The sequence below is a fragment of the Corvus moneduloides genome, chromosome 2, assembly GCF_009650955.1.
Source record: "Corvus moneduloides isolate bCorMon1 chromosome 2, bCorMon1.pri, whole genome shotgun sequence".
Classification (NCBI taxonomy): Eukaryota; Metazoa; Chordata; class Aves; order Passeriformes; family Corvidae; genus Corvus; species Corvus moneduloides.
In genome coordinates, this window is record NC_045477.1 from 28,212,133 (window position 1) to 28,227,718 (window position 15,586).

General features: G+C 39.9%; 1 protein-coding gene across 2 annotated transcripts in view; it reads right to left on the reverse strand.

Moving 5' to 3' along the window:
- Positions 1-15,586, reverse strand: part of MAN1A2 (mannosidase alpha class 1A member 2) — a 136,005-nt gene that overhangs the window by 18,397 nt on the left and 102,022 nt on the right. For both annotated transcript variants that reach the window (XM_032098687.1, XM_032098688.1), the window contains exons 9-10: positions 9,494-9,609; positions 3,422-3,641 (exon numbers count right to left, since the gene is read on the reverse strand). In XM_032098687.1, coding sequence (XP_031954578.1) covers positions 3,422-3,641; positions 9,494-9,609 — 336 coding nt within the window. The remainder of the gene's footprint in view (positions 1-3,421; positions 3,642-9,493; positions 9,610-15,586) is intronic.

A 15,586-nucleotide genomic window follows, 5' to 3' on the forward strand; every position in this document is an offset into this window, starting at 1 on the left:
TATACATCATCACACAATGCCGTTATACAGATAATTTTGCTTATTTATCTAGCCTCCACAATACCTATGAAAGCTGATTATTCAGACTGATTTACTAGTGATCTTTCTATTCTTTCAATTTCATTGGACTTCTTTCTTGTTGCCATTTACAAATTTCGCATTGCCAATTATTTTATGCCTGTGCCATGTTTCTCAGTGGTGCACTTTAAGCATGAAAACAAAGAACTATTCCCCAGAAACTGGAACACCTCAAGATGTGCAGTACTCACATAAGCTTAAACATCAAGAAACCTTGCACCATGAGCACATGAAGCTGTATTTTTGTATCCTTACTTGGGCCCACTGACAGCATTATGATATCTTGTGCTGCTACATGGGCATACAGATCAGAACATGCTTTTTATCTTTGTTTTTCTCAATATTCTCTCCAAACTGAGAGCACACTGGACTACAGAAAAATCCTGAAACCTCCTGTCATAGGACTGGAGATTGAGGATGGCTGCAGCATTAATCTATTGATAGTTTATGGTACAAAAAAATAGTAGAGTAAGTAGGAAGCAGAGGCATGTCTAGATTACACATCATAAGACTATTCTGGTTACAGTTAAGTTTTCTAATTGACCATCAATAACCCTTTTCGAATCCTTGGTGTTTCTAAGGGGTGTCACATGCATTCCCAATTTCCTGAAGAGGGGAAGAGCCTTGGGGGAGCTTTCATGCTGTCTAGTTCAATCCTGGAAACACAAATCCCTTGCTCAGAGGCAGACCAGAACCACGACTACACCCCCTGCCTTCACCTTCCAAAGACCACCAGCTTCCTCCAGCTGTTGAATTAGAAAGGCATCCTTTGAGGAGCGCTACAGACTGACCTTCAGCTTAAGCAGAATCTACAGGGGTTTTCACAGAGCCATGGCAAGGGCCCAAGCTTCTCACAACATACCTAGTCACTTCTCCAGCCTCTGACTCTGGAGTCTAAGGTCTTCTCTCAGATATTCCTGGAGAACACTGATAGGTGACTCAGATTATCAGCAAGACTATGTCCCTGCATAAACTTCTCAATTACATGGCAGTGATGCCAGTTGCCACTGGGACATAACCCACAAGAAAATACATCAGGAATAATTTCAAGGACTTTCCAGCTTCTCTGTACTAGTCAGCACTGAAATAACCAGCTTTCTGAAACATCAGGGTTTTTTTTAACAGGCTTTCAAACCTGCAATATGTCAACAGGTTGATGACAGTTGGCAATATAATGCCCTCATTTTCCGGAAATGCTTTTATTCTGTAAAATTCTGTTTCAATTTTGCTGAGACTCATGCTCAGCTATGGAAATTTAGGTTGCTTCACAAAGCGGTATTTTCATAATAAAGCATTACATCACCAGCTACATACTGTAGTTTATTATGAGCAACTGTGGGATGACACAGGAAAGGGCATCTCTGCTGGTTTATAAAGAAAGAGCTGCCTATCCCTGGCACTCAGTCTCAGCACCCTTCTCTGTCCTCTGGGGATGCCAAACAGGGCAAGTTCTCTCAAATCCGTAGGAGAAAGAGATCAGGCAATCCTCTTCCCCTGCTGAACCATAAACCTGTTAGCTGAACCAGGATGATTGTCTGCCCTCTTAAAGATGTTTTTTCTGCCATCAGCCAGTTCTGTCATTAAAGTGTACAACTATGTCTCAAATACTGCTGTTAAAACAGAATGAAGAAATTGACATTTGGCACATATAAGTTCTTAATTTTCTTGGAAAAATCAGTCCAGAAAACTAAAACCAAAACATCCAAACACAAACAATCCACATTCCTGGGACTGCATGACTGAACAAAAGAAAATGAGGGCACTGTAAATATATAGCTGTCTGTACAGCTTTCAGTCTTTCTTGCTCATGTGTTCTTATGCAGTCATTAAATATGTAATCAAAAAATTTATCTCCCCCATCTTTTGACTTATTTAGGGTACAGAATAAACATCTGAAGGAATAAAATTAGGTCTGCTCAAACAACTGTAAATTTAACATTGCTTATTTTTAAATGTCAAATTAAATATTTAAATGCATTTTTTCAGAATGCAACAATAGCTACTATGTCCTACCTTTCTTCTTAAGCATACTCATATTTTTTTCTTTTCCTTTTTTAAATGCTGTTGCTACCCAAACGAAATTATCGCTTGTGTGACTGAATTATTTAAAAAGACAGGCAACTATACAACGATACAATGTAATCCTGTGAAAAAATACATGAATTCTCATCTTAATACTGCTTTCGTTTTAGTTACCATTATTTCTACTGGGGAGGTATCTCAGAAGCTCACTTCTCTGATGGCTATGCAAAACCATTTCCAATTTCCAACCTACATTTATTCACAGCAAGCTTAAAAATCTTGCTCTTGTTACAACTGCGTTCTTTTATGTCTTAAAATAACTATTTCTCTTCAGTGTTTACCCCTTGAGATGGCAATAAATTTTTTCCTTTCTTCAGTATTATTTTTCTAGCCTGAGCAGACCAATCTCTCATATTTTCCCCACTGTAACATAAAAGCTCTGTCGCTCTATTCATTCTGTTGGTCCTTTTCTGCATTTGTTCTGCTAGAAATTCAGATTTATACCGAGTATTCTGGGTGACAAATTACACGTCTGCTAAGGCAGTCTTAATATTATCTAATCTCTGCTGAAAATTCTTCATCTGATACAGACCAGGACATTTTTCAACTCACATTCAGACAAAGAGCTCCTGACTTTTTCTAGTGAACTTCTTATTTCTGATAGTCCAGTTCTCAAGATCTTCCTGCTTACTGTTCTGAGACTCTTCCATTTTAATTATGTCTTACAACTTTATGGCCACCCTAAGCATAATCAGTACATTTCAACTTCAAGCATCAAGGTCACTACTAAAGATCTAAAATAATCCTGGTCCAAAAGACTGACCTTGAGAAACTTCCAGCCCAACAATGAAGTCTGATGCTGCCTCCTCACTAGTCAAGCCTTTGACCTCACAGTCCACACAGTAGTCTTCATCCTCTCTTATTTAATTGTACTTACCCACAATGCACTATTACTAAAACCAGGAAAAAGCCTATTTTCAAATTTTTCCCTCAACTGTAAGAAGAGTATATATGAAATGAAAAACTTCCCTATATATCTGTGTGACAAGAGCTCACACAAATTCTTTCCTCCCCATACCCATATAACCTATCTTAGCTGACTGATCCAAAAATAAGGACAAACATGCGTGAAGGAACCATAAAGTCTGGGTTTACATTTACTCACCATGATGTAGAGCAGAAGTAAATACAAGAATATTAAAAATTCATACTGGTATAAAACCAGTGTATGTTAGACAAGGTCCATAACAAATCCTAAAAATAATTACAACAGTTGCTGTATTCCAACTATTGAAATGGTTAGATTAACAATAGGTCTTACTTGTCCTGTCATATGACTCATGACATGTATGTGCAATTTCAGCTCCAAGCTGCAAATAATGTCCAGCTTTATCATCTCTGGAACCATCTGCTCCAAGGGCAAACATTCCCCCTGCAAAACAGGTCAAATGGCCCATCTTTCTTTCAAGATGCCCGTTCTTCCACTCCCCAATGAAGGTCAGTCCTCCATTGGACTTTCTGATGAGATGTTTTTCTATGGCCTACAAAGAGATTAAGAGACCTTTCAAATGCTGTTTCACATCCAAGTTTTACACATTAACATTCCTTTATAGAACAAAGTACTGTTTTCAAAACAAGAGTAGTTTTCTTTCAAATTCACTTCTGAGCCCTACAGGAACAAACAGCTATAAGAATATAATTTCAAAGCACACAAAATAATACCCTAACTGCTAATAATGCTAATGACATCTAACATAGGAAAATCACAACATAGAAAACACTGTACTTTTAGTAGAGAATTTACACTTATTTTATGGCTCAAATAGTATTTGTCTAAATGTTAACTCTGGGAAGTACCTATTTGTTGCTCTGTGCGCTCTGTGAGTACTCAGAAAACACATTCATATTGGAAACTTTTGGTCAGCAATATATGCAAATCTGTACTCTCAGTCAGTCTTTAACAGGAGGTGACAGGAATGCTCCAGCCCCTTTCTAGCTTCTCCATAGCAGCTTTCTGATTGCACATTCTCAAACAATGGGTGTTAGAGCAGCTGTTAACAAAAAACTTTATTATTTTATATGTGAGGCAACTGCTGCTTTCTTTTTGCACTTTTGTACCAATATATGTTGTTGCTTGTGACTTATAAATGGCATCCTTCTCTTAGAAGGAGAATAGCTGACCTAACTTTCCAGAGTTTGCAAACTAGATGGAACAACATTTGCTTAAGCCTCTTTCAGAGAGGATCACAATTCCCACCAACCTACTGCAGTATTTACTATGTCTAGCATTAGACAATGAGAAAGCAATGAAAGAGAAGTGCTGGTCTGCATTCCTATTGGGTTAATTCCTTCACTAATACCACTGACAGATCTGAGATTTGTGCTCATGGCAGGATCCAGCAAGAAGAACGCAGAAATTACTGACAGAGCAGAAACCAGTAGGGCTCTGACAGCAGCCAGGGTGGTTGTCTAACCATCGTGCAAACTGGCATTGATGACTGCCTTCTGCTGCTAAAGGAGCCTGGTGTGGTTAAATGTACAAGCCTCATTGGTTCTGAAAGTACTGGTACAGGAAATATTTGATCTGCTGAAAACTGCCACTGAGAAGGATTCTAAGATCTGGAGCATTAACTCTGTTGATTCCATTACTCTAGACTGTGACAAAACTGATGTTTCTCGACCATACGGTACATAAAAGTTGAGTCCTCTCTGAAAGAAAGCCACTTTAACCATGAAGAGCAAGAAGGCACAAAAGCATATGGATTCTTTATTTCTTAGAGGAAAGCATTTTTCCCCAAATGTTAAGTGGTTAATGGTTAAAATGTTAAGTGGTATGGTTTCTTTTTCAATTGTATCTTCCCATAACTTCGTAACTGCTGAGGAGTAAATGGTTGCAGAAGCATTTCCAGTGGGACAAAATTGCTGTGGTTAGCACCAGGATAGCCAACAAAGGCTAAATTTATACCCTTCTCCATGAGCTACTCCTCTACTCCAGACTTGCTTTCATGGTTTGACTGAAGAGCATGTTTTAGGTGCAACATGCTCCTCTTCTGAGCAGAAAACACATCTTCTGAATTTGAAAATAACTGCCTGGTAGAAGGGGTAGTTTTTGAAATCTGAAAATCAAGTTCTATCAGCTACTTAATTACTAGGTTCGCTTCTGAGAGTCACAAAGGAAGCATCTCAAGAAGAAAATAAATGCAACTCTCTCAAAATATTTTAATATTCAACAACCCGCTGCCTACCAACTGCAGAAAAATGAAAATTAATATTTACAGTAATTAACAAGGGACAGCTGGGCATTGTTCAGAGCACTGCCTAACAGATAAGAAAAGTTTGTGCAGGTTGGGATAGATGTGACATTTGCATCCTGGGCTGGATGGCTGGGGCCACAGAGCACTGCAATAGGTACTGCAAAGCAATGACAGCCAGCTGGACTACAAGGAGTACACACGTACCAGAGTGGACATGTATACCCCAATTCCCAAAGAGAAGATTTAATTCACATCAACTAAGAGATTAACTAATGGAAGATGTTTCCTCAGTCTGTGAAATGCCTGAGCCATAGGGGTGGCTGAGGTCACTTGGTTTGTTCAGCCTAGAGAAGAGACTGAGGGGACACCTCATTGCAGTCTTCAACATCCTCACGAGGGGCAGCAGAGGGAAAGGCACTGACCTCTTCACTCTTGTGACCAGTGACAGGATGTGAGGGAATGGCCTGAAGCTGTGGCAGTGGAGGTTTAGGTTGGATAGCAGGAAAAGGTTCTTCACCCAGAGGGTGGTTGGGCACTGAAACAGGTTCCCCAGGGAAACGGTCACAGCGCCAACCCTGACAGAGTTCAGGAAGTGTTTTGACAACACTCAGGCATATGGTGTGACCCTTGGGGTGTCCTGTGCAGGGCCAGGAGCTGGACTCGATGATTCCTGAGGGTCCCTTGCTATTCAGGACATTCTGTGATTCTATGCAAAAACTCAATGCTCTCTATCTGAAGTTCATGTGCTTTTCATGACTACAAAAAATAGCATTTTCTGAGCTGTCTTGCAGCAGTACTTGCTATGTTGTGACAGCCAAGCACACTGCTGAATCCTTCTTTTAGCTACCTAATGCTGTGCAGTAAGAAAGACTGAGGATCAAATTTATGAGCCTAACAGATTAGACTACTCAAGGCAGCAGATCAAAGGGAAGCTTACCTATGCTCCAGCTGACGTGAGAAAAACACTTGAAACCAGACTAGCTGGAAGGCCCACATGATGATGTTGAAAGCAAAGTTAAGAGGCCCATCCTCAGTTTTTATTACCACAAAAATTTCCCAACTAGTTTCACAATTTCAGCTTTTATCACAGCTGTGAATTTACATACTGGGACATGGCAATGAAGTGTCCTTTACAGTGGAAGACTGCGCCCATGTTATACACAGAAGGGTTTTGGATATGCAACTTGTTTGTATTCCTGTTAGGAAGTATGTGGTGACCTGGATAAGACTTCATATGCCATGGATCGGAAACCATGACATCTGAAGAACAGATGCTGCATTTTTCTTCCCCATGATAGCTCCAAGGAATGAGATATCACTGTCTGCTGCAAGACTTTGGAGTGAGGTTATGTTGTCCATCTTCCACTCATCCTGCTGTAATAAGATAAGGGAGTGAAGTGTGGCTGGACAGGGACATTCTTTTAGACTGGTGGGTGATGAGAACATTTCCAACACTGTGCTGTGAGTGGGAGGAATGCATGCTACACCTTTCCCCTTGCTTGCATAAATGATGCAAAGAACTTCTGCTCCACATTTTGAAAAACAAAGAATAAGAAGCGTTAGCTATGGACTGTGGAGGAAGGCCTATATTATAGGCAAGAACAAAAGAATGTTAAGGGCATGGCCTCTTAAAATTATTTAAAATAAAAGCTCACATTGCAGTTATGCAAAGCAAATCCTACTTAATGACTCTTTGCCCATGTCTTTCAATGTCAAGTAGGACCTGGGAGAGACACAAACCCTGAAACAGAGTATGTTCCACAGCACATGAATCAGTACAGTTCATGCAGACTCAAATGTACAGGGTGGATTTAGCTGAGAAAAAGCTGAAGGAACCCTCTGATGCAGGTAATTTCACACATGAAGCAGGGGCAGCTTGGCTTTTTCTCCCTCCTGTCCACACTGTGTTTGCAACTTGATCCCAAATTTGCTTTGCTCTGTCTCCATTCAGATTTGCCCATGCAAAATGTCTGCAAGATGGTTTACAGGGAAGAAGATGAATAGGAGAGTTTATTTCCTCTAATTTTGAAGTGCTCACAGTTCAAGAATCAGAGTAAAATATTTCAACAGTAACCACAATGGATGTTAGATATCAACTGCTAAACATTTTTAAACACACAGGACCCAATAAGCTGTATTTTAGTCTATTAAAAATACACAACTAATGTTTTGAACTAGTAATGTAGAATTTAACAAACCCTGGAAAACTAAGGAAGTTCAAAAGGACTGGGAAGCAGACAATGCTTTATCAGTAGTTTAAAAAGTTAATACAACAATCAAATAAAATGAATGATGTGGTTTCAAAAATAAATGTTTGATTGGTATGTGCATGCTGATACTAGGAGTATCATGGATTTGGGGAATTTCTTGGCATTTTACAAAATATTAGTCCTAAACAAATTCAAGGCAGCAAATATGAAGTGGATTAAAAGCTGGTTTGCTAGAACGGTTCAAAGTAAAAAAAAAAAAAAAAAAAAATTGTGAAAAAATCCTTATCCCATGAAGATTCTGCATAGATACTTTATTCAACACTGGCCGGTATTTCTAACAATGATCTCCAAGAAAAATGCTAGAAAAAAATTGCAGATAACACAAAAATTGATGGAACTATAGATAATGACAAAGAAAAAGTCAGTTCTGTAAAATCACTCAAAACAGGTGACAAAACGGGTTTTGCCTGAACAATGTGTTGTAATAGAGATAAGTGTAAGGTCAAACACTGAGGAATCAGGAATGTAAATCACAGTGGTAGGGAAGAAGTAAATCAAAAAGATTATAACCAGCTTCAGAATAAAGCAACTGGAAAGTGGATGATTGTGTGAGGCAAAGGTTAAGAGTGCAAATAGCGCTCCTGGCTGGATGAAGAGGAGAAAACTGAGAAGGAATCAGTTAGAAGAATCACATTAGAAGAACGCTTACATTGCTGTCTCCATACTGAAGATGCTGGAAAGTACATAGAAAAAAGATTAAGAAATAATTCAAAATCTGTTTTATATTGTGAGACCAAAAATAAAAAAACCAGCATTTTTCCTTCAGGAGAGAATGCCTACTGTACATTTGATAGTAACCAGCTACATGGTGCAGATAACCCACTAAAACAATGCAGAGAAGGAAAAAGTCAAAGCACCTGGAAGTCAAATGTAATCAGATTCAGATCAGGAATAAGAAATATTACAGCTTCAAAGCAATTTTGTACTACAACTTTCACTATATATCTTTAAAAATGTGACTTTTGAGAACTCCAGGAACAGGTGTTTTCCTTTAGAAGTCTGACTGCACTACAACTAGGCTTTAAAAACTTATGTTGAAAGCAACAGGGCATGCACAGATCATGGAATACATTAGGCACCAACCACACGTCTGCAATTGGATGAGACTACACAGTCCCTGCTGCTGTTGGCACCACAGCACGTGACTCAAACCAGCTCAGTTACTCTCTATGTGTCTAAACTGCAGCAGAGGAATGGTGGCATAGTGGGCACCACTAAGAGATGCTGCTAAGAGAGGATGGGGAAACTGGGAAAGTAGGAGCTGGGCAGCAAAAAGCTCAGAGCCACCACAGAAAGGCCCCCACCCCAAACCCCATGGAACCATCTTGCAGTACTGCCCTGCTTGGGGAAGCACGTCTTGATCTGTGACAGGGAGTAAGACCGTATCACAAAAGAACCACAGAGCAAGAAAGCGCTATGGACTGTATTTTACAAGATAAATATGGAATATAACATGTAAATGCCTTAGAAAATAATGCAAAGAATAAAACAATTTGGGACTTCAGGTCCTAGAATGATGAATTCTCAACACTGGAAAAAAGTGACTTGATTGTTCTGCACACATCTCAAGGTTGCTGGATCTAATAAATGAGAGCTTGGGCTTTTACATTACATCATTTGGGACAAGCTGATTATTTTTAGCACAATAATCTGCATCACATGTATTCCACAATAATACTTTTTGAACTACTCAGAGTGAAAGCTAGTATTATTCATCACTTGATTTCTTAAACTTACATAATCAAAACAAGTCCTGTGGTTGGTGGTGGTTTTCCTGCCTAGTTTTTTGGGGTTTTTTTTAAATTTAATTTTCTTAAAATCATTAAAGATGGTTCCACTGTATTGGAAAACTCAATGAATTATAATCACCTCAATTGCATCGTCGTACATTTTCCTTGCCTCCGTGTCCGTCTTGTCTGACATAAGCCAGGCTTTCAATAAATATTCATAAAAACTGTCTCCCAGCCCGCCCACGGATGTGTGATCTGTAGAAGGGAAAGAGGGAAGAAAACAAAAAAAGGTTGAAGTTGTTATGTAATAGCACCTTAAATTTATTCAAAACATAAACTTATGTTTTTAAGGCCTACTGTTGTAGAATTATAAACATTTTTAGCCTGTTTAGCAGGACAAAGCTGCACTGCACTCTTTCCCCTCCAAACTTACATCATAGGCGTAGAACCTTCTGTACGTGTTCCCTATTTGTCATTGTGCACAGGCTACCCTTCATATCAAAAATGTACTTTAACCTCTGTTCTTAGTTCATTCCAAAGAACCTAACAGTTTTGCTGCTAGGGTTTGGGGGGTTTAGTTTTCAGGTTTTTTTAAGGTATATGTGAAAAAAGTATGTAGAAAACCTCCTAAGACCTCTGTATCCAGGATGCAACCAGGTCATGTGGCTGGCTACAAACTGCCATGAACAACACAGAATCCGATCTTTCCAGGAGATATTTATTTCTAACAGGGTAGTTACTTGACAGACTAATGAATTCCTCAAACTGAATGTTCTTACTGAAATTATTTTAGTCAAAAGGGAAATAAACTGCCTTTGCCATGTACAACACAAGCCCTGCTCTGTTCCACTGTGCCTAAGCAGCTATGCAGAGCTGTGCCATGTGCCACAGGGTAAGGCTGATTCACTATTAGAATCCACCAGCACATAAACCGAACTGCCTAACGCACAGGTTTCTTTTTTGTCCCCTTTTTTTCCTTTTTCTTTTTTTTTTCTTGCAGAGGTTGCCTTTCAGAAATAGTGTCACTGCTATTCTGTGCTGACAGACCACTTGAGAACTATTTGTTTCTCTTTGGCTGAACTATCATACATCCCCATAAAAAGCCTACTGATGGTCTGACAGCCTTGGAGCTCCTATTCCAACCAGGGTAAGCACTCAGTACACTCTTCATTCAAAAAGCAGCACTCTGTGAGATTTACTAAATGATTCCAACCAGAATACACATAACCTTTTCCTTCCTAATGTTACAGCCCTCAAAACAGTGGCACCAGAAGAGTCTTAGATTCCTGAAGCTAGGCGAGGGAAATGTTTAACACCAACGTTGTCACAATGCCAGAAAGTCACTGCCCTAAGCATGGCTGGTTGAGTCATGCAAGTACCCTTTTACCAGGTAAAGAAAAGATTTGGTACTTCCTTTTACAAAATACCTCAAAAAAGCGGTATTATTCACAGTTCTTCTGGGATAAAGGTGTAAAAGAGAGGTTGAACTCTCCTTCTGTTCTTTTTTCCTTCAAACACCACCCTACCACAGCATGTCTGCTCATCTCTGAAGATGTGAGTAGGAGGTTAGAGCTGGTAGATGTTGCTAACCTAACTCTTCTAGCTGCCTCTTGGCTCCTCTGCTACTTAAAAATGGATTTCTAAACAAAGGAAGGGTCAAGTGGAGAGCCTGTAGCTTTCCCATTTAGTTTCGAGTTGTAAATGTGAAGCAAATTACTTCATGCCCTTCTCTTAGACGACAGCATCTCCTTGACTGCCTTTTCACGCGCAGTTACTCAGTGATTATGAGTTTTCTTAAGCTTTCTCACTCTGAGCTGTAAGAGGACATCCAGGTCGTGAGTCTCTTACACAAACACAAGGGCTAGAAATTACTCCTTCAGTGTACAACTACATTCTTAAGTAGACACAAGAAGCAAGGGTCTGTGGTTTTCAGAAAAAGAAAATTTAAAACCACAGACTATCCCAAGACTTCAAAGCTACAACTCATGCCAGCACTGCTCAGGGACTGACTTCACAAGAGGCAGTTTAAAACTACTTCTGTTAAGCTGCTGCCTCCTCCCAAGCTGAGCTCTGTCACTTGAGTCAGGGATGATCCTCAGCCACATCTCCTTGACAGGTGCACTCAGGTCCCAACAAGGACAGGCTGTTGAACCCTCAGCAGGGTTCGTCTTGTAGTAGGCTCTAGCTGGGTTTGGGACAGGAAAAAGCAGGAAAATGAGTGGAAAAGGTTTACTTCCTAAACAGAGAAATTCACATTCCAGGTGTGTTTCAAAAGTCAATTATCAGCAACATGTCCCATGTCACGTCTACTTCTTCAGCCAGTCATTTGAGAACTGTCCTTCTCTTCTGTCAGCAGCTCTTCTCCTCCACATTGCTTCTCATCTCAGACAACAGTATAGGGAACATAGTAACCAGAAGCATCAGGGGACACAGGACTCAGAGCCATCCCCTAGATAGCCTTTTTTTGCACCTTCTTTGTGCAGAGAACAGGGCTGCTCAAGCCTCTCAGATTCAGATCCTCCTACCACTCAGCAAGTAGAGAAGCACATGGTAAGAAACTAAGGCCTTTCAAAGGCCTGGAAACTCCCAGCAGCAGTGTTTTCCTTACTCCTTTTTTGCATACCTCACTCCAGCTCTGACCTGTCAAGACTTTTCAAGGCTCCTCTCTCACTCAGCAGTGGGCTACTCCACACTCCAGCTGATGCCTTTCACAGCTGGACCAGAGAGAAGACCTGTCAGAAAAGGCAAACTGATCCTGTTCCTTCTCTTCAGCAGCAGGAAAGGGACATACGAAATACTTCTGGTGGGAACACATGATAGTATTTCAAGGGAGCTGGCTGCATCAAGATACAGCTGTCTTTATGTCCCTGACCCCTCCTCATCCACAAAAATAGACAAAAGAGGATGGAAATGAAAAGTGATAGAAGTGAAAAGGAGGCCAATGCAGCAGCTGAACTGAGGTTTAAATGCAGTGAGTTTTCCAACTTCTGCAGGTGCATTAACTGTGCCCTGGCAAGGTCTTCTTCAGGTTTTCTGCTAGTGTCTGAAGGTGTTGCTAAAGCAGAATTTGCTGCATTTTATAAGAACTATAAGTAGAAATGACTTAAAACACAGTTTGTGACAGATTGTGGGTCTTTGACAACTTGCTCTCACCTAGAGTGGAAATGCTAAAGAAGTATTTCCAAGATTCCTTAGCAAATATATAACTGGTTGAAACTGTAGATTTGGGTCATCGCATATCATTCTCTCCTAAAAAGAAAGCTCCCTACCCAAACTTATCAGAAGGTCCACGGTGGTTATCACCTTCTCCTGCTATTTAAGCTATAGATCAGATGGATTCAAAGAGTTAACTCAGCTCAACTCAAAATGTTTTGCTCAGAAAAATGTTTCACACATAAAATATACTGATATTTTCAAACTGGCCCTAACCTTACCTGTCAATCCAGAGTACTAAAAAAGAACAACCTGTGATTTCAAGGACTGAGCTTACAATAGCATCTTGGCACTGAGTACTCTCCTCAGTAAACAACTGAGAAGATAAGCATTAAGTTTATAAGCACTTTGAACATTTAAAAATGGATTTGTTTTTCACATATTTGATCTACAAGAATCATTTAATTAGCTCTTTGTCACATAAAGATTTTTATTATTTTTACAGTGAAATCCTGAAGTAGAATTCATTCCAGATTAAGACAAATATAGCAAAAACAAGTATGACAGCACAACAAATGTGGCTGAAGCCACATATTCTGTTCAATGTATACATTTTTAGACCATTTGTTCCTTCAAATCAAGATAAATTCAGATATTTTCTTCAGTCCTCATTTTTTCAAATGTAGGCCCAGATGACTGGGCAAACATAAAAGGATTCCAGTCAAGGATTGCTTTGGAATTCTTTTAAAACTGAAAGACACAGTAGCTGCAGTTGGAAAGAATACCTTCAACTTTGCAAGCAAAAGCAATTACGAGAAACCCTGTACTTTTTCTCATTTGTCACACTTGAAAGCATACTGTGTGCAAACCTGTGCAGTCGGTCTGTTTGTAAGGATTCTTCTTGCCAAAAAGAGACAAATAAAACCTTCATAAAAAGACAATGATATTTCAAGTTTATAGCAATAGTTTTGCTCAGCTACCACAAAAGATTTGCATCCTGTTAAATATTGGCACTTTTCTTCTTAATAAACACCACTCAGCTGTAAACAAAAAACCCTCAATGAACAACAATCAATTTCAGAGCAATACTTTGATGAGTTTTTAATGTATTGATAAAAGATCTATACTTAGTAACATGTTGTGTCTCAGCTAATATGCCAAAAACCAGATCTCTTTCCCACAGACTGAGAGGGGGACCTTCTTTTAAAATCTCACACCATCATTATCTAATATTCCTAAAGATAGTTTCACTCCAAATGATATTATTGGTATCAGCAATCCCTGAGCTCTCTGCTGACACAGTCTCTCCTGACAAGAAGCAGAACAGCACTAAACCACAGCAGCAGGAGGTCAGACAAGGGTGCACGCAGTCTCACTGAAATGCCACTGGATCTCAGCTCCAGAGAGGAGGGAGGATCTGCAATGCTCTGGTGATTTGTTCCCTGTAAGCGAAATTCTTTCTTTACAAATCTGGGGAGACTTTTTTTTCCACAAACAGCTCTTCAAAGCATAGGCAACAAGGTTCCCCCTCCTCAACGACAGGTGATGCACTGAGATGGATCTGGCTGTTCTTTCTCTACAGGACTAATTTTTGGGTTCAGTTGCAGATAACATGGATATTATGCATCACACAGCTCATTCTCATTTCTCATATCCAGACCTACCTAATATCTGTAAATAACTTCCTCCACAGCAAGCCAGTTTCCACATGAATGGCAGTGGTTCCCAAGAATATGGTTACAGCCACAAACTGCAAGTTACCAACACGCGCCACTTTCTTTTGTTTACAGGGAAAGTTTGGTTCAGTGAGCAACAGCATGTTTCCCACAACAACTGAAAGCCCCCTAAAGATAACATTAATAATGAAGCCTGCTCTAATGAAGGTCTACCTGCTCTCTAGAGCAAACTGAAGTTGTGCAAATTATTTTTAAGCAGATGGCTTCAAGTAGTTAACAGCAGCTTAATGAGGCAAATTAAAAACAGTTCATGATTTGCTAAACCCTCTCTGCTTTGTGCCTTAATTGTTCAATTGTCATTTCTTGGCAAGGAGCAAGAATAAAGAAAGAAGCCAGGCATTGTTTTAAAGACAGCACGTCATGTCAGGGCTGATGCTGTAGTCCCAACACCTGAGGGTGAGGCTTCCTGCTAGCCAGGAGCACACTGGGAGCGAGCCACTGCCCCTCCCTGACCGCAGGGCACATCCGCCCGAGGCAGAAAGCTTCTGCATTGCTTACTGCACATGGAATAAAAAAGATGAAATACAATACTGAGCAGAAGTATGTTTAGTATGCATAGGCTGCCCTACGGGAAAGCAAGACGGTGAGATAACACTGGAGCAGTGCATAAGCACAAGCAGGTGGAGATGAGGATCGACTATGCCCACCGTATATTGAATTCACAAACTGCAACTACAACACTGATTCAGTGTTTTGAACTAGAGACAGAGAGAGAACAACTAAGCAAAAAAATAGTAATTTGGCTATTTGTAAATTCCAATCTTGGAACTGTAATAGTCACTTGTGACTTTAAAATAAAGTAGAACTCACTAAAACTTGTGCTATACTCAGTAGACTGGAAATGCCAAGATAAACAAATCACTGATTCATTTCAACCAAGAGTAGTAGTACAGAACTACTCGGCAACAAAAGAAGGAAGCAATAAAAAGGGAGGCTGATATTACTCAAGGATCACAAACTGACAAAAAATACATCAGAGAAGAAGTTCAAGAGTGGAAAAGTTAAGTGACCAGGAGGGGGTAGCAAAGTGATTAAGCTAATATTAACTTTCATTAAGAAACCCACACAGCCCATCACCATTAGTTGTTCTGGCCTGCACCAACTGGCCTTACACTGCAGGAGACCTCTTTCTCCGTGCAGGAAACTTTCAAAGAATTGTTTGTCTCTTTGTCTTCAGACTGGCTCTGATTAAATTTCAGTTCAATCTTTACTTCATGTAGTTGGTCTTACTTCTCCTCAGCTGCTCTAAATAGGTGCAAGCTCTCCTTCTAATCCTTTAATCCAGAAAGCTGAGGCCCTGGAAATTGCAGCTGTTGCAATTCACAGCAGAAATTCAACCTAAG